General features: G+C 39.1%; 1 protein-coding gene across 23 annotated transcripts in view; it reads right to left on the bottom strand.

The window, feature by feature from the left end:
- Positions 1 to 20004, bottom strand: part of DMD (dystrophin) — a 1043969-nt gene that overhangs the window by 57583 nt on the left and 966382 nt on the right. For all 23 annotated transcript variants that reach the window (XM_048931232.1, XM_048931479.1, XM_048931663.1 and 20 more), the window contains 3 exons: positions 19719 to 19780; positions 7253 to 7327; positions 1933 to 2134 (listed from right to left, as the gene is read on the bottom strand). In XM_048931232.1, coding sequence (XP_048787189.1) covers positions 1933 to 2134; positions 7253 to 7327; positions 19719 to 19780 — 339 coding nt within the window. The remainder of the gene's footprint in view (positions 1 to 1932; positions 2135 to 7252; positions 7328 to 19718; positions 19781 to 20004) is intronic.

Raw genomic sequence — 20004 nt, 5'->3', positions numbered from 1 at the left:
TGATGCAAATTATATAGGAGAAGAATGTAGAATTATTATTTCCCTGCAAGGCATATTAAATTGGAACCTGCACGAACCGTGAGTTGTTCAGTTCACTCTACTCCCCCCCCAAGTCAAAGCAGTAATTTAGCATGCTACTGCAAATGAGCATGAGTGACTGATCAATTAAAACAAATCTGAATACGTGCTGGCTTTGCAGAGCTGTGTCCATAATTAGATCAGTCATTGGCACTGAATTTGATTAGTATCTTTACAAATGACAGTTTTCAATTATAAGAAGAGTAAAAATTCAGTATATCGAATTAAATGTCTCCAGTGCTACTATGCACTTCAGTTGATCTCTTCCTATTAAGTTTACAATGAAAGCTAAACACAAGTAACCCCAAGGTCATCTCTCTACCAGCATAATTCAAACTTGAATTTCAGCAAAACAGCTAGGAGCTTTCCTCACACATAAAACAACTGTGTTTCATCGAGTCCTGCAATATACAATTCCCTAGCATACCTAGGGAATTGCCTGGAGGCAGCCAATTATAATTTCTAATGCTGTACTTTCAACAGAGTGCTTCATAACGAAAGCTAGACTGGACACAGCAAATCTAAACTGGATGGTCCAGCTTAGGAGCAGCCTGGGAAATGACTTTCATTTCTCTCTCTGCCACCAGTGTGGCTGATCTGGATTAACATTCCTACTGTGTCTTTTTTGTTTTTCACCAGTTGGCTATCTCTCTATATATGTAATTTGTAGTAGATGATAACTCAACTGAACTGGAGTTCAGCAAAACCCAAAGCAGATTAAATAAATAAAGCTTAGCAGTTAAATGAACATAGCCCCACTCCTACCACTGGTACACTGCACAAAAATATAATGTAATCTGCGTAATCCACTTCACAGGATTCTGCAGTTGCTGCAGATGATGATACAAGCAACTGTCTTATCACAGATGATTCTGCAGGAAAAGACTGCATACTTCTTTTGTGTGCAGGTGATCACTGAAGTTTCAGGGCTGTGACAAAGGATGGATGGAAGAATAATGTTATGGAACTTTACTACAGTTCAAAATGGCAATGGAATACAGTAATTTTTTCATGTGCTTCCATTTCTACACATTAATTTTATTCTGCCAGAGTAATGGGCATGTCTGGCTGAAGGCAACTGGTAAGAACCTTAAAAAAACAAACACAAAGACTTCCACTGACATCTTGTTTCACTAAATTCACTAAATACAAAAAGAATGGCTTATTCTAAAATTAGTTTGCAGAACACGCGTTGGTATTTATCTGAACAACATCACTAATCCATTGAATAGAACATCTTTAATTTGATTAAGGTAAATATTTATTGCTCTATTTACATATGCTCTATTTACACTTAAAGGTAGACTTTTTAAAATTAAATTTTACATGAAGCATTTCTCCTGACTGCTAAGGGCTGCAAATGCTTAAGATTACAGATGAAGCTCTTCCAGCTTTGACCAAGGATTATAGATTGAAAGCTACAGAAAACTGACAGCTCTGAAAATGTTTAGCATCCAGAAGTACAGACACAAGCAAGAGTCTATACGATGTTAATCATACTGTTGCTTCTTGATACTTCTCTTGAATTGCTTTATCTGAAGAAATTTTAAAAAGCCATGCAAAGCCATGACCAACAGGGGAGATCCTAGAATTGCTCTGAACACAGCAGTCTGTTCTGTTTTCCAGCTCTCATTGTTTAGATGAATAAATCTAATGTTGCAGGCCTAATCAAGGGCTAAATCGATTGAGCTAAATGCAGCTATTAAAGCCATCGCTTTCACTTCAACTGCTATTTCTTTAGCTTCAAGCCATTCATATGTTATAATGTGGCAGCCAGCTCATGCCCTTTCCCCTTTCCCCTCGTGATGCTGGGAAAGCTTTTCAGAGCACTCTGTTTACAGCACCCATACGTACGTGTCATAGACATTCAGCAGCCAGTTGAGGCACATGTCCACACAGAGAGGAACATTGACCAGATTATTGTGCTCCTGTTCCAGTCGATCATAAATAGTGGTCAAGCAGTTGATGATCTGCAGAATATCCATCGGCTGGTCATTTTGCTTGAGGTTGTGCTGGTCCAAGGCATCGCATGCAGCAGACAGATTCAGGAGATCCACTGCAAAAATAAAGAAACACAATGAAGACTGCAGAGAGACAGTGGTTGTACTACCAGTATCCAAAAAGTAGTTATAGATACAACAGTTTGCTTGGCTTACATGTCTGGTCAGAGGACATTTTATATTCTGTGGAAGTCAGGTGTAAGACTGGTTCCAAGACTCCCACAGGTGCACTGTTTATTCAGCTGTGGTCTTAGACAGCAGTGTTTATAAAATGTTTTGGGTTTTTTTTAGCCATGAAGTACCCATTACACTATTAGATTGTATGGGAATATTACATAAACTACTGTGTAAATAAAAATTCTATGTTTCATGTTTTATATTCCTACAGATAAGGTACTATTTGACAACTGTGTTCACTGGATGTGCTGTACACACAGTGCTCATCCTCAGTTTTTGTGAAATGCACTACTCAAGTCAAGAAATCTTCAATGAACCAAATTCCACCAGGAACATGCAAAAAAAATCACAATGGAAGGGGGGTCAACTTCCCTGCTACTTTTTCTCTTGCAAGAACATGGGAAAAAAGATTCCAAAATTTATTAATAGAATTCATAAATCTTTAATTCTGATGAGTGTTTAAATTTGTAAGTACCTTTATGACATAATGCAGTAAGGCAAATTTAATACCTATCAGTCAACACAAAACAGTTTTTCTGCTACTGACATTTAAAATCTTGATTTCTATTTCAGTTTAAGTCAGCTGTATTTTGAAATTTGGACGTCCACAGCAAAACAGAACATCAGCTCTTAAAAATATTCTTAATTTCTGAATAATAACAATTTCATACTTTGGAGGACACCAAATCAGAAAGTTATGAGATGCTGAAAACAGAAGTAATCAGAAAAATGAGACTATCTGGGGCAGTAGATCTTCCTGCTGTGACATGAAAACCCTCTGTAAATCCTTGCATAGAACTTCTAGGGGTTGAGCAAAGGGGGAATGAAAGCCCAGATGTTGCTAGCCCTACGCATACCACGAGTAGTCACAAAGTGCAGCACAATTCAGTGCACCTCAGGAAAACCATCCTGAAAATTTGTTACAGAATTGGGAAATAAACTGACCCAATTGCAAGACCTCTTTTTCTCTCACTGCAATAAAACTGTGTTTTATTGAGTCTTGGTAGGCAAAATGCAGAACCTCATACAGGAATCCTTTTTTAGAACTTCATGCAGCTTAAGGGCACATGTGCCAAATTCACACTTGAGAATACTAGAACAATACCAAAGATTAAACTGGCGCCTTGAAAAATACTTCAGCTGCGTGCAGAGCTGCTTGGTTACATTGCATTGATAGTATGCTGTGATTCTGGAACTGCCAAAAGAATTTTGGGAGCAGAAATTTCACTGAAAATCAATAGGAACATCTACTGCTAAATCCTGCAAGTGCTTCTGAAAATTTCATCCTGGTGCCTGAGGTACTCAGTGCTAGAGTGAATATGGAAAGCCCACAATGCTACCCCTAGTACTGTACCAAGAGATTTAACTTAGAATATGTTGTTTTACGCACAGGGCAGTATTACTTTTTTTGGTTTTTCATATTAGCATATGGATAGTTACTAAAAAAAAATGTGGAATATTTTATTTAACCTACTAGCATATAAAATATGGCTATTCTGAGGTCAGTGCTATACCCTGCAAAAGCATATTTATCAGATCCATCGCAAAGAGTCATAGCTAGATACCTTTCCTCTAGCAATTTATTAGCTGAACTGAAAATAGAGCAATGCTTTCACAATACCTTTAATGCAGAGCTTTAGGCTGAACTCTCAGTTCCTTTGAGACTGTGAATCAATGGTAATTAAATGAACCCCTCAGGCATCTGGGTGGCAGCTTAATTATACATCAGCTACTGCTAAACATGGGTCATTCCATTTTGCAAAAGCTTTTCCTGCTAATAAGCAGAAACTTCTGAAAAACCCTCTGCCCTGCCTCTTCCTCAGCCGCCCATCCTATCAGGAATTTAATAATGCATGTCCATTTTAACATAAGCAAGAAATGTTTGCTACCAAGCTCCACTTTAGGGGACTTCTTTTCAGGGGAAGAGTGGCTCTGGCCTTCACCAAGGTGAATTCCTCCTGTCTCTTCCTCACCACGTTTAAAGGAATGTGTTGAAGGCCTCTCCAGAATCAGTAATTGGTGTATTTCTTTTCTGGGAGCAAGCACCAAGTAAACACTGAATGGGGGCTATAGCCCAAACACATATCGAAGAGCTGCATATTCATGGACATCCAGTGATTTACAAATCTTTGATCACTTCATGTTTTGTAAACTTAATGGGTCATCACTCTTCTATTTAAAATTCTGAAACTGACTGCAAAATTTGAGTGAACTGTAGCTTATTTGAACTGTAGCAAAATTTGAGTGAACTTCTAGCTTATTTTGAATTCTAAGTAATGTATATAAATATTTCTTTGGCCTTAAAGGCAAGAGTAAGTATGTCTACAGCTAGGTCAGCTTGTGGCTAGAATACAGAAAAAGGATAAAATAAGACCTCGAATAACCAACCAGCTGAAGGCCAGAAGACACAATTTAACAGGCAGGATAAAGTGTGCTACGGAGTTCAGCAAAACTCAACATACAGCTAGTGATAAGAAAGCATTAATGATGCTCTCAAAATTCAAGATCATCTCCTTGTAATCTGATGCTGTTGGCTGATACATTAAAAATATATATTTAATGTAGCCTGTATAAAATTAAAAGAAAAAAAAAAAAAAGCCTAACAGAAGATGTTGAATATTTTCTTTCACTGCATCTCCAAGAAACTTTTGTGGACACATCACATTTTATTGACTTCACAATGTTTTAGATGTGGTTTGCACTTAAAGATCAGATCTTTAAAAGTAGCAAAGCAAGAAAGTCAATGTGCTTTGATGTGATTATCAAAGGAAACCGTACATTAAAAAAAAACCCCAACAAACGGTGCAATAGTTAACTTGGCATGCCCACAATAACTTTGAAGGCTGGAATGATAGAATCTCACACTCACCTAAAGTTACATTCTCCTAAAGTAACACAGTACACAAGCATTTATTTGTTAAGGATTACCTTTTCCTATTATTATCCTTAACATCCTAGTGTCTTAAAGTTCATAGGGCCAATTTACAAACTGAAGTTATTTTTGAACACAAATCTAAATACAGTCTAAATCTACAATCTAAATTCATGTTTAAAAGCGTCTGTACTCTTGTAACTTAGAAATACAGGCTGCTTTTTCACTCCTATGGATTTTTCTTGTACTCACACCTTCAGAGTTTGAAAATACCCCTCAGAAGATAACACTGCTGTGCTTTTTATGCAGTTTGCAGAAGAGAATATATGTACATAGACAGTTTTCAAACTCCTGCAATTTTAAAGCTGAAATAAAAAGCGGGAGCTTAGAGAAGCAACTACTGCAGGTAGAAATCAGGCATTTGGGGCTACATGTAGGAGTCCTGAAACCCAACACTGTGCTCTATTTCTTCTGGTGCCAAATTGCAGAAAAAGAATTTTGTAATTAGCTTTTTTTAATCTAATCAAAAGGGGCTCACAAGTGACACTGCAAACACAAAATACACAAACACGAGAATAGTGTCTCCAAGCAAAAATATTTGCAAGAACAAAGACTGTTAACCAAATTCCTTAAATACTTCTCCTTAGTTACAAGAGTGAAGAATGTGCTGAAGTATTCAGTGTAAGCGCCACTGCGTGTTTCCGATAACATCCATTCTCAGAAAACCTACCTAAGTGTAACCTGGAAAGACAAACTGATTTCAGTGTGTAATTTACAGTTCCTCACTGTAAAGCCCAAGATGAGCGGAGAACTGTTCAGTGGTAGAATAAAACTAATTACAGATTAAACAGGATGCAAAGTTTTGCACTTTCAACCTGCCTGCTACGCTTGTGCACTGACAGCTAGAGAAACCCATAATTCAAGAATTTTCTTCGTTACTTCAGTGCTGCACTCATTGTGAATACTTTCCACTGCATATTATTCCCATTTTTTTATGCCAGCTCCCCACGATTGTCATTAAAATATGTTTGGAATTCTGATTGTCTACTATCAAAATTCAATCTTTGTCACAGTATCCATGCTGAAATCTTCAATTACTTTACAAGAATTTTCACTGCTTAATTTTGTGTTTAAAAAAAAAAAAAAACCTCTTTTTTTTTTTTTTTTTAAATATATCTAGAGATTGCTCATTAGTGGAATTCACCCATCCTTAAAAGTCTAAAAGTATACATGCTCGATAACCTCGAGGTTTGACTCAGTTCCAGAAAGCATGTGAGCACAAATCCAAACTTGAGATAAATCAGCAGTTGAGACATTTGCAACTTTGTCAGAAATTTAACCCTGTAATTAAATGCCAAACGTAGTCAACGTTAAAATACTTTAGTAACTCTCTAAACTGTACTCCCTAGAAAACTCTTTGCTTTTGTAACTGATTGGTCTATCAAGAAAACTATGAGCAAATTATTTAGCCATTGGATTACAAGAAGCTGAAGCAGAAATGTAACTGAAGTGACAGGCAGTAAATGATATACCAGTTGCGAGAACTACAATGTCAGGTCATGCATGCACGTCATTGTGGCAGGACTGACTAGAGAGTTCTGAACACAGCCAAAAGCTGGGTCGAAATGAAGCTAAATGCTTATTGTGATGATCTCACTGAAAGGCAGCAATCCCCCAGGGTTCAGGATTCAACCTAACAGACTATTAACAGTTCCAGCTCTGGCACAGTTTTTTCTCTGGACACTCATTGTTCTTATTACAGAACAATTCTGATTGTATGTTGAGCTGCATGTGGCTGACATGGGATGTGCCTCTGGTGATGAGCAAAGAGAAAATATCTTAAGATATGTAGAGTGAAAAGGCTTGAGAGTGAAAAGATGAGGAGTACGTAGGGAATGTTCATTTTGTTCCTGATTTTGTCTCATAAGTGTCTTGTACTTTCAGCTTGCTAGGAAGGTGCAAAGTAATGGCATCAGGAAATGCCTCAGGTGAGAAGTTTCCATACACTGGGGAGCGCTTAGGAGGAGTGGAGGAAGTGTTTTTCTACTTCTAGAAGTTGTGAATAAACTCATGGCTTGGTACTGAAGTCTTCCTGGCATTTGAGGCCACAAAGGCAGGTACTTACAGCAGAGAGCTTTCTGCAGCCTGCGGAGCTTCATGGCAGTTCTGTATGCTGAGAACCTGACATTGTTCAGGTCCGCTGTTGGGGAAGAATATCAGAAAAAGAGGTTAGCTTTGTATCTTAGAAATAAGTAGACTCATAATGACGTTGTCCACCCGAACTCAAACATTACAATCAGTGGTTCAAAGAACTGGGCAAAAAATGCTATGTTAGAAACCATATTTCACTGAACAAATACACTAAAACCTTGACAATCAATCTTTCAAAAGAAAATCAGCAAGTCCTAGAGGCTTACTTCCGTTCTTTCAAAGGTGCTGAACTTAAGAGTACTTGAAAGGACACAACCAGCAACTGCAGCAGGGTTGTCTGAAAAACACCACAGCCTTTTTAGTGTAGGTACTTTAAGAGATAAGGCTCCAGATCTCCTGCCTCCTTCCCTGTCTGAGGCACATGGCCAGATTGTTTGCAGGCAGCCAGAAGCAAAGAGCCCTGCACAGAAAAATGCAGGCAACTCTCAGCTATGGCTGAGACTATAAAAAAAAACAGTGAAACGTTTGTGCTTCCCAACCTAAACAGACACCAGCATGTCCTGAGAGGAACACTGCTCCCAGCAGGGAGCCAGCAGCAAGTAAACTTCTATGACCCCCTTGGAAACTGCAGAGAGCAGGTTGAAGAACGCAAGTGACCTAGGTCCAGTTTCACTGCAACCTCCTCACGTGGCTCACAAAACCACATCATCAGCAAGAGCCCTTGCTTCAAAAGGAGCTTTGTGCCCACGGGTTCTCAGGACACTGCAGAGAGAAGGCGGCCATGTACTCAACCAGCAGTATGCTGAGCAGATAAATCTCCTGGCACAGGGCAGGCTTGGTCAAGGCTACGTGAACATTGCTTAATACTTGCCCCCAGCAAGATACAGCAGCCACTCAGCAGCCTAAGAAGTAAATGCTAGACAAGACTGAAAAGAAAGGAGGGATTTTAAACAGAATGTGTCTTGGACCTAATCCGACCAGGAAAGTGGATTTGCATCTTTCTCTTCCATCTGCCTGTGGAACCAGACTGAAGATGATGTGTGTACTCTGATCTAGTCCCCAGCTTCTGCTGAAAGCAGCTTTAAATGGGTAAACCCATTTAAAACAAGAACAAAATAAATTTACTAAGAGTGAGGTCAGAGCTAGCACAGCTGCATTCCTGCCAGTGCCACAGCCAGCTCAGTTACAAGTAAGCCCGGCACACCAGAACCACGCTGCAGGTAGGCCACTGCTTGCGCAATTCAGAAGCAAGCCCAAGGTGCAGAAACAAGTGCCCCACTCCAGCAAAAGGCTTTTGTTCAGGAGAACAGATCAACAGATACTTAAAGCAAATACAGCTGCAAGCTGGTAACTTCACTCAAGGCAGTCAAGAGCACCCCCAGGTTTAGCAGCCCCCTGCACAGCCACCCAGCCCACGAGCACTCCAGGCTGCTCCCAGTGCAACCATCGTGACACTTAACAGCCTATGCAAGCTAACATGGGCCCTGTGTGCTGACAGGTTTCAGCACCCAGCAACGCTGCTGGATGGGTTTAGTTTACAACTGCTGATGAAACCTGTGGGCCTACGGAGTTAATGATTAGGCAGCATTTTGAAAATGTAAACTCCTCTACAAATACAAAAAGAACACAAAAAGCAATGACGCTGGCTCAGAACAGAGGTCCACTTGGCCAAATCACTAAGATATCTCCAAGCCTTGCGGGCTCTTTGAGAGAGAAAATTACAAAAAGCAGAGCAAATACAAGAATGGCACTGAGGTGCTGTAAAGGTGTTTGCAATTGGGTAGTTTGGGTATAACTATCCCAGCATCGTTTACAATGCTGTGCAGGTATAGGCAGCAAAGGGAATATAGTCTCAATTACACAAATTTTAATTAAGCTATTCCAAATGAGTAATTTGAAGTCTGATAATTCAGTAATATTTAATACCTTAATAAAGGCTGGGAAGTGCTTCTAAAACACCCCTTATAGTAGAAAGGGAACTTTCAGCTTTGTGCAGCATTTCTTTTTCTTTGCACAGTTCCATACACCTTTTTAATGGGCAGTTCTCCTGGGCACTGTTCCTGCCAGCTCGCCCTCTCACAATTACCCTGACAGGTCCAGAAGCCTTAACGTGTGGAATAAAGCATGCAATTAAAATAAAGCAACTTAATTTGTCTTTAAGGGAAATTAATAAAGCAGTCCCTTGCAAACACACTGTGCCTTCAATTACATTTTGTACTCTTGTTGTAAGTCTACACTTGCATTCTGGAAAAGAAATAAAAATTGTAGCAATTTCATTTGTTAAAAGTAAGACTAGTCAAAAATAGTTGGATTGGAAGCTCATATATACCAGATTATGGCAAAATGAACATATCTTCCCTAAATTTCAATTGCGTATTCCGAAAAACCTTCTCTGCTTATTACTTACATTTTTTGAAGTATTAGAAAAATATAAACATACGCTGCAGACCTTAATCAAGGCAGAAGGTGCTATCCATGAGGACATTTAATCTTCAAAATGCTGTAGTTTACATATATTTTTTCGTATATTTAACACACTCTGAATTTCTTATCGACCATAATGACACTTCTGCCAAGAAGTATCTGCTGTAAATGACCAAGAAGCAATAGCAAGGGCTATTTTCATAGGCCTCATGGCAGGGTCTAGGAAAGCAGTAGCAATGTTAGCACTTAGTTTTAAATTCTGAGGCCATGTAGCTGCAGGGTGCTTCTGCTCACACCTTCTCTTACCAGCATTAATCTATGCCCAGTTTTTGTTCTGATGTCAACTGTCCACTTTCTGTCCTTGTTAGCCACAGCCACCTGGATGGCTCTCTGATCACGTGCGGACAGCCTTTTGCTACAACACTGCCACACCATATCACATCTTTGCCTTGAATTTTAGCACTTTCATTTAAAATCTGGGAGTCCTTTAAATGCCTTCTCTGACCTCACTCTCAACCCAGTTGTGTTTGTACCTTTCATCTGCCCCTTATTCCACTTCAACAACAAATATTACATTCTAACTATGTTAAATTAAAAAAAAAAAAAAAGGCCAATAATAAGTGGTTTTATGGCTCATGAAAGACAAGTGTAACAGCATTTTATAACTATAAGACAAGAATTTGAATTCTGACTTCATCTGCAAATGAAGGAAGACTGATCATTGGAGAGGGCAATACAGTGAATGGTCACAGAATCACAGCATGGCTGGGGTTGGAAGGGACCTCTGGAGGTCACCTTGTCCAATCCTTGCTTCAGTATGGCCATCCAAAGCAGGCTGCCCAGCAACACATTCAGGTGGTTTCTGCAGATCTCCAAGGAGGAGACTGCACAACATCTCTGGGCAACCTGTGCTGGTGCTCCATCACCTGTACAGCGCAGAAGTACTTCCTGATGTTCAGATGGAGACTCTTATCCTGGCAGTAGACACCACCAAAGAGAGCTTTTTTTGTCTTTATTGCTCTGTCCCTTCAGCTATTTACTCACATTCCTAATATCACTCCTGAGCCTCCTGCAGGCTGAACAGTCCCAGCTCATTAAAGCTCTCCTCACAGGAGAGGTGCTCCAGTCCCTTCATCATCTTGGTGATCAATCAAGGCAGAGGTGGCTAGTCCTGATAGTGAGGATGGGCCAGCACCTAACAATGAACCTCAAGAAGTTCAATAGGGCTAAGTCCAGTGTCTTGTTCCCAAGTCAGGGCAATCCCAAGTGCAAACAGACTGGTTGGAGAACAAACTGACAGCTTCCCTGAGGAGAAGAACTTGGGAATACTAGTTCATGATGAGGTTTGTGGAGCAGTGGAACAGATTGCAAAGAAGAACCTGTGGATGCCCATCGTTGAAGTGCTGAAGGCCAGGTTGGACGGGGTTTTAGGCAGGCTGAACTAGTGGAAGGTATCCCTGCCCAGAGCAGGAGATTGGAATTAGATGGTTTTTAAGACCCTTTCCAACCTAAGTCAATACGTCACTCTGTGATTCTTTGCTTAAGGAACTCCATATGTAACTTGCTCTGAACTCCCTTATTTTGATACCTTTCTCTTTTGTCTCCTGAACTTTATAATTAGCTTTTTTTTAAAATTGTATTCCTATGAAACTGCTGGTAGTACTTTTTCTACACCCAAGCTACTGCTGGGAAGAATGCATTGCTTCACAGAACAGAGAAGGGAAGCCCAGCTCTCCTCTAATCAGGATCAATATGCTTTTCTTGCTGGTGTATGACTCCAGTTAAATGAAATGTACAACATAAGACTGCCAAGCAATGAGGCTTGGTAGCTCTGCTTGCTATCGTTAGTCGTAACATCACCATTAACAGCAGTGAAGGAAACCTAGAGTAAGGCAGCATAAGGCACTGCTTGGCTGCCAGCCAGATATAACTGCTGGGAACGTGTGGAGGAGGGAGGAATGAGGCACAAGCAGCAGCAATCTTCCAAGGTTTTATAAAAACATTAGCAGCTCATCCTTTCCTGTGTTTTTTTTCCTTCTTGAGTCCCGAGGGAAAAAAAAAATTGGATGCTTTCCACTCCCAAACAGACTAGCAAAAAGTTAGGAGCCACTAAGTGTTGAATCCACCAATCTTTTGCCACCTCTGAGCAGGTAGAGTAGCTAATTATACCAAATATGCTTTTTTCCAGCCTTTCCTCCAAAACCTAGGGAATGTGCACAGTCTCATATTCCAAATGAGGTGATCAGAGGTCTAAAAAGCCTTGGGAGCACACGAGACCTTTGCAGGTTTTTTACAATACTGCAACTCCAGTCCTAGTCCTCACTGCTTGAAAGGTAACTTTCACGCATCAAAAAAACGTAGATGCTCAAGAGCATAATGTGCTTTTGCATTCTGAAATAATCACATAGTGGAAAAGGTCACCTGCCCCCTAGAAACAAACAGACCAAGGAAAAGGTCGCACTGCAGTATTTGGTGACACTAGTACTTATGCCTGGGAGGGATGAGGAAGAGTGGCTCTCCACCACTCAGCCGTGAATGAACTCTCTGTTCAAGGGAGTATATAAATGCTTATGGGGGAGAAGACAGAGGATTATGCTACAGAAGACCTGTAAGACAAGGCAGATGCTGAGGCTTTAGCAGCAATGAACAATTCTCATCTACACAGTAGAAAGTTCATCCCAAGATCTTTCTCAGCTCTTAACACACCCCTCTCACTTCTCTGAAAGGGCTCCAAGAGTTAAAGTATAAACGACCCTTGAAATTAGGAAATCTTCTTTTGCTGCTTTCTTCTGCTCATTATAGACAGGTTAAGCTCCCCCACCTATTTTGCAGCATCTAATGCTGTGGGGAGAAAGGTATCTAGAAAACCGTTTTCCTCCATCAGGCACCATGAAGTGCCTTGAGTTACTCCACAGGAACTAGTGCTCCTTACACAAGTAGCTTTAAGGAAAAAGACTTCAAATTGTTGATAGGAAGAACTAAAATCAGAACAATTGTTGAAAAACAATCAGACAATTAAATCCAATTAATCTTATCCAATTAACCTCTTCTGTATAATTCTGCAAGTTGAGAGAAATCTCAAAATGTAAAGGCTACGCTTTTCCTCAAAAGAGCTAAAACAGCATCATCAACACATTTTTCAAGGCTGTATTTCTACAGAATTGAGAAACAGCAGTAATTACGTACAGCAGAACCTTTTGACAGTGGCTAATCAAGTAAAAATCACTCAGTTGAGAAGTGGTCCATGATTTGCATCATAAATTTAAACCACCTGCCGGAGCATCCCATTTGCTACTGACATGGTATCAACAAATAAGTTGCAGAATCTTGTTTTTAATTCACCATGCTAAATTCCAGATTCTACACTGGGATATGAATATAGCATTAACAGTAAAAACAAATCCTTATGTTCAGGATCCTTTTATCACATGAAGTAAGACAGCAAGCATTTAAAAGTAATAAAAAAAAAAAATTGAAGAACAGTGAGTTTTTTAAAAAGACCATATTTAATAAGGGATGTGGTGTCCAGTTTGGAAGGATATTTGCTTTGATTATTATACATCTAATCACATTACAGTAGCTCCAGCTGCCATTAGTGCTGAATGACTGGGATGTTCCATTGGACCACATACTGCCCTCTAACACAGCTAATCTGACTGAATGTTTAAAAACTCTGGGATAGGCCAGACTATGTCCTGATCTCACACGGCATCTCTGAAATCCTTTCTACCTGGACACCACCTTCTTTTTAGTTTATGGATCACTTTTCTACATTACTGTGAACATTATTACAATCACTTTTTATTGATTTCTAACTGAACAGCACAGTCATTTCTTTTGATTTTATGGACAGCGAGTTTTTCACTTCCTGGATGTCACCAAACTGAAAAGAGTAGTTACATGCTTCAGGTGATAACTACCATCTCAACAGTTAAATTTGTCAAGTTCAAAACTAATTTCGCTGAAATAAATTAGATCTCATCAAGTCATATCCTCATTTGGCCATGCTCATCAAATCCTAATCTTAATTTGTCAAGATTTACAGGGTTTTTGTTTTGATCTCACATGTTTGCAAGGAAAAAAAAATATGAACCTATGTCAATACACTTCAAAATCTGAAAGTAGTATTTCACCATAGCTTGTGACTCAAATAGATGTTTATAAATAAAATGCTAGCACTAGATAAACTACTTTGGGAATTAATGACACATCATTGTTGCCTCTGACAATGCATACCTAGCAAACTTAAAAAAGTCTACAGTGCAATCCTTAATGAATTATAATCCCACTACCAGCCATTAAACCTAAAGATTTTTCATCAGACTGTATGTAATAGCCCCCTGACTTCCCAGGAAGTTTCATCTTACACCAATTCAATATAGCTGTGATTGCCTGACCAGCTGATTAGAGTGCTGGTTATCTTCCTGCTGCCCAAAACCCCTATATAAATCTTATAGTGATGCTTACAGTGACATATATCGCCTCTGTAGGAATTGTGATTTAAAGATGTAGGCAAGACAAATGGATAAAGGAAAGAAATTAATCAAAGAAACACTGCTTAGTATCATTTTAGTTCTAGTCATTGACTCATAATAACAATAATTAATGCTATCACTTACATTGCTTCGAGGATAAATAACAGTAAGCAGTGCTGTTATATATGCAGACACACAGCTTAACCACTGTCCACGAAGACACAGGGCAGGATGCGTTAAAAAAAACCTCCACAAAGTAGAACATTCGACAATTTGTCTGCAAATTAATTAATAAGTGGAAGGCACTCAGGGCACTGAAGTGGTACTGACTGCATCTACACCAAGTAGTGGATGAACATCACAGCATGTGTCAGCCTTTCAGTTACATGATCAGATGACATGGCCTTGGGAAATTCTCTTTTATTTTGTCATGGTTTTTCTTCACCAAAACTGTAAGGAAGGATACAATGTTCACCTGGTTATATCCCATTAGGGAGTTGGGATGTAGTCAGTTTGCAGTCAGGTCAGCAGTTCTTCCTGTATACTAGCTGAGATGTAGTCTTAATGAAATAGTGAAATAAATAAACAGCAAACAACCAACTTCAAAATTATTAAGGAATGTTATTCATTTGCAAGCCAAGAAGGTAATACTCTTGAGCAAAACATTCACATATGGCTAACTGTTCCAGAACAGAACATTACTTTGCTCACTCTCATTTCTTCCTTCACTGCTAATATACCTATGGCTTAATTGTCAAGAGACACAAGGTCCTTGAAACACAATGATCCCTACCACTGGTAGCGCATCAGCAAATTATGGCTTCTCTGCCATAGCTACGTGTACTGACTGCATGTTTGCCAACAATGCAGTCACATACTTTACAAAGATGACATACTCTAGGTCTGACAACTACCCAGGGGTGTTAGAGCCCAAGGAATCCTGTTTTCCCAAAAGAAAAAAATTATTATGCAGATTCTAATTATCAGTGGTATCAGTGGATAAACAGCATTTTAAAGAAGACTGTATGTACCATCTCTTTGGATTTCGGTAAAATCACGTAATTGATTTGAGACATGCGTGTCTCTTTAATATACAAACATGTAAATCAATTAGTTGAATATGACTAAAAAAGAGAAAAGCAACACATAGTGTAATAGCTCTGTGGTAAATAAATGGAGGATTTTTTTAAATGGCAAAGAGAAGTATAACCTCTTCAGGCAGCTCTTCAGCAGCACAAGTCAAAATGCACAATCTGAAAAGGGCAGTAACGTTTATCCTCCTTGGTCACTGATTGCTAGTAGCTCACCCTGCTTTATGGAGCAGCCAGTCACAAGATCAACACAGCTGCTCCTGCTGAAATTCATCTGGATGTTCAGAAGCACCTCCCAGCATTCTCTCACCCTGCATTAAGCAAACGAGACACTTCTTCCAAATACACCATGGAGAACAGCCCCCCTCACACTCCAAATTAAATGGAAAGCTGTCACTAGCTGCAGTGCACTGGAGTCTGCAAGGGTGTGGGTGGATTTTTTTCCACCCTCTTGTCTTACCTTGGGGAATTAGGAGAGAAACAGATGCATCCTGACTGCATCCTGCTATTGCAATTACTGTTTGCAGAGATGGTGAGGAAACTCATCCTGTCAACCCATAGGAAGGCTGGAGGAAGGGGACACTATCAGTATGGTATAGCAGACCAAGCTCTCCTGGGCCACTGCTACAAAGGTTAGAGTCATTTTCAGCTTAAAGGCAAAAAGCTCTCATCCACAGCTAAGCTGTCTGCAATTAAATCATCACTCTCAGAAGACAAACTCAAAAAGAATAAAAAAAAGCAATCACAGTCTACTTTGATTTCTGTTCTTCTCGTCTCAAAGGTCCTTGAATTCTCCGGAACAACAAAACAATGCAAATTCTCATTTCAGCGATGCCCTGGAGCCATCACGAAGGACGAGAAAATTTGTAAGGGGGCTGTAAAAGAACAGTGTTGAAAGAAGACTTGCTGCAGGGGAATTGCTCTTGGAAAGAAAAGCAACTGGAGCAGTCCCGGGTACTTTGAAGACTTCCAGAAGGAAGTTAGAAGAGAAAAGGGGAGTGGTTCATAACAGCACTGCACAAACCGGGGGGAACTATCAGGAGCTGAACCTCAGAGACTCACACATCACTGATTTTTACCACCTCCCCTATTTCAGCATTTGTTTTTTCACCATGTTCTTCATTTACATAACTAGTTAATCTGTATCAACATCTGGTAGATAAATTAAATGATACAGCTAAGGTCATCACTGCAATTACCTATCGCCAATTCCATTTGACCATTAAACAACAATTATGTCATTTAATATTGACGGTTCGTTATGTAACTTTAAGCAAGCATAACTTTAAATGAAGAGTGAAATTGCCAAACTTGAGTCAGCAATAGATGCTTCATTAAAACCGACAAAATTGCTACGTTGTTGAAATAATAAAGAGAAGCAGTCCAGAGAAAGCATTTCAGCTTCTTAAAAGGAAAAGCTTATGTTGAAAGAACAACCAGTTACAAATTTCCGAAACGCACACTAGTTTTCAAATGAAGTATTTTACAGTTATTAAAAGTATCTTTCTTTCAGCAAATGAGCATGAAGAGAATCTGAGAAACCTTCCTTTGTGGGCAGGTTATTTTATAATTTCTTCCTGCAGACTCTTCTCTGATGCAGTCCGTACCGGAGACAGGATACAGGACTGCTGGACTGACAACCTGATCAGATACAGCAATTTACCTTCATTTTAACAAACACCCAAACACCCCTAAAAACAAAGACGAGGAAAATAAGTTTGAAGTTTGGAATTCATCCATTTCAGCAAAATGTGCTGTGGCAATTTGTAGGTGTGTGAGGTGGATACGTGAAGAATAAAACTAACGTTACTTCTCCTTTTACAAAAAGTCTTGTCTTGCTCCTAGTTGCGTCTTCCTCATTCACTTACAAAAAAAATTAAGCTTTCAGCAATTTGGAAGAATTTAAATTAGACACAAAGATTCCCTACCAAATTACAATACACTGGAATCAATTAAAGTGTGGTGAATTTACAGAAAGCCAGCACATCTGTCAGTACCTGGGATGTACAGAAAGCTCCATCTCATCGCTCAATTGCTCCCTACAGGCTAAATGTAAGGGCTGGAAAATGGAAATAAACATTCTTGACAGCGTTGATGTCGTCGGTCTCACTTTTTGCATTTACCTGGCTTGTACAATTCATGTTTTCTACCAAATTTTTAAAATGCATACATACTAAGCTCCTTACTAGCTTCTTCACATGAATAAGAAGCAAAACTTGGATCCTACAGTGGGGAAAAATAATAGGATCTAATGAGTATGCAATACAAAATCGACTTTAATAATATCTTTTCAGATAAAGTATTACTGAACAGTCTGAAAAGACTTGAAACATCCCATTATTACCGTTTTGACCTGAGGCAAAGAAAAGCACTGAAAACACATCAAGGCTTCCATTCAAGACTAAACGGGTTATGCTTGTATTATGCAATTTATATGAGAGTTAGGCAATGACGAATATACCCAATTCAAAAATAAAATAAAATAAAATGGTAGGTTATTCAGTCGCACTTTTTTCAAAGCTTTATCCTATGTGGCAGTGCACAAAGAATCAGTTTGTTTAACCTGTTTTGTATACATGTACAAACACCTAAGTTTAGTAATAAGAACACCTATTACACATACTATGCTAAAATCAGTGTTGCTTCCATGCTAACAAGCATTTGGTCCCAGCTCAAAAAAAGAAATATGATTAGCCACAAAGAATTATTGCCCCAATGGACATTACTTTCTCTTCAAAACAGAAGAAAAAAAAAAGAGGGAAAATCTGCCTAAACACGTCCCTTCTTTGTGCAATCAGCAATGAGAATGTCTTCAAATCTTGACATCCAGGTGATACTTACAGTGATAAAATCTCAGTTAAACTAAATGCAACCTGACTTCAACAGTCACACATCATTTGAACTGTTGACCTGAACCCACCAGGAGACTTTTTCCCCTCGCGTGGAGCTACCTCTTGACTTCTTGATTATTCCAGACTGCTGTAGCTGAAATACCAGAAAGAAATCCCAGAAGAAAAGCAGTTTCAACAGGACTTCAGGTCTCACCAGCAACAGTATCAGAGATAACATGTTATCTCTGGATCAAAGTGAGCTACAGTTGGAGTGCGGTTCAATTAACAGGCAACTCTCTTTGAGGATCTACCTGTATTAAAGAGATGTCAGCATGCACAACTGCTATTTGTCCTGAATCCTTTAAACCCCTCACTTTCAGAGCAGAATAATAAAAGAGGCAAACTGGGCAATATAATATAATTAAATAGCAAGTCAACACTTGCCTGCTTTTGCATTTTGTTAGGCTGAACTTACGTGTCTCCTATTCCTTTTTGATATACAGAGCTGTCTTTCAGTTAATTTTTAAACAAATTGCTGCCACAGTGTTAATACTACAAGGAAAAAACATTCACACTTTCATTCCACTTCATCATATCGTGTTTCTAAAATAGCTTGGGTATACTTTTACATCAGGGCACTGCAGAGATACATGAGTTAGCTTGAAACACACCAGTTTATCTACTGAAAACAGTCTAATTATGCCAGCACAGACTTAAGCAGAAGATAATTTAAGCTATTTTTCACCATAGTAAATAAGCCTGCACTGAATGCTAGGCTTGAAGGCCTTAGTACTAAAGCTGGCTTGTCGAAAAGCCAGTTTATGTACTTGCACTATACAGACATAACCTCCTCCTTGAATGCAGCATATTGATTGATATTTCTTTTAGAGAAATAGCTTAATTTTTATTATATCCTCTATTACTTATTAACAGGACCATTAAAAGCAAATAGTTAGCTATTAAATGGTTTGCCAAGCAGCCTATACTAGAGCGTAGATTGACCTGCTGTATCTCATAGATGTGCTTCTGTTACTAAAATCCAAAGCTGCTAAAAAATCTTAAAAAACAAACGGAAAAACCCAACACAAAAGCCCACCAGGGAGGCACATCTGAAGTCATAATAAGTGTGCAATTTCAGTATTCAAAATGACATCATGACAGCTGCCATGCGTTCTGAGCATTGAGTGCTTTAAAAATAAAGCAGTGGCAATGCAGTTTGTCAAATTGCTTCCATTGGCTTTCTACCATCCAAAAGTCAACATTAACAGCAGTTTGGTTTGATTTTTCATCTGCCTTTTGTAAAACAGTGAAAAGATTCACCATTTCTTTTTTTCTTTTTCTTTTCTATTTCTATTGCAGTCTTTAAGTAAGTTTGCAACAATGCAGCAAAATTACTTAGTAAATACAGCGCACATTCCAACCACGCTGATAAATTAATTTTTCCACTCGATGTTTGAAATAAATCATTATGCCTTACACACTTGTTTGCAGAAAATTTAATCTCAATAAAATCACAGCTTCTCGCTTTAAATCGATTTTGGTTCACTACTTCTTGAAATCTTTGTCTTAACAATTCTCTGATTGGGAAAAAACAGCAACAACTGGTAGAGGTGTCTTACCTAAAGACTGGTAGAGCTCAGTCATCTTAGGATGATCCCAGCAGGTTGTCTGCGTCTCATGGCTACAATAAAAAACATAAAAGTTAATAAAATGGAATTTCTCTTTCTGTTCCCTTGCACAGTGTGCATCCCAGTGCTGTGCCAGAACACTGCCAGCAGCCTGAGCTCTTGCAGGAGGGAATCTAACTAGCAGCAGGCATGTCTTCTTTCAACCAGATGTCCATCTGGACTGCTGTATTGAAGCATGGGCTCAGGAAGCAAAATTAAAAGTTCTGCTAATATTACA

Source organism: Lagopus muta, chromosome 1 (genome assembly GCF_023343835.1).
Source record: "Lagopus muta isolate bLagMut1 chromosome 1, bLagMut1 primary, whole genome shotgun sequence".
Taxonomy (NCBI): domain Eukaryota; kingdom Metazoa; phylum Chordata; class Aves; order Galliformes; family Phasianidae; genus Lagopus; species Lagopus muta.
This window is presented reverse-complemented; position numbering and strand designations above follow the sequence as displayed.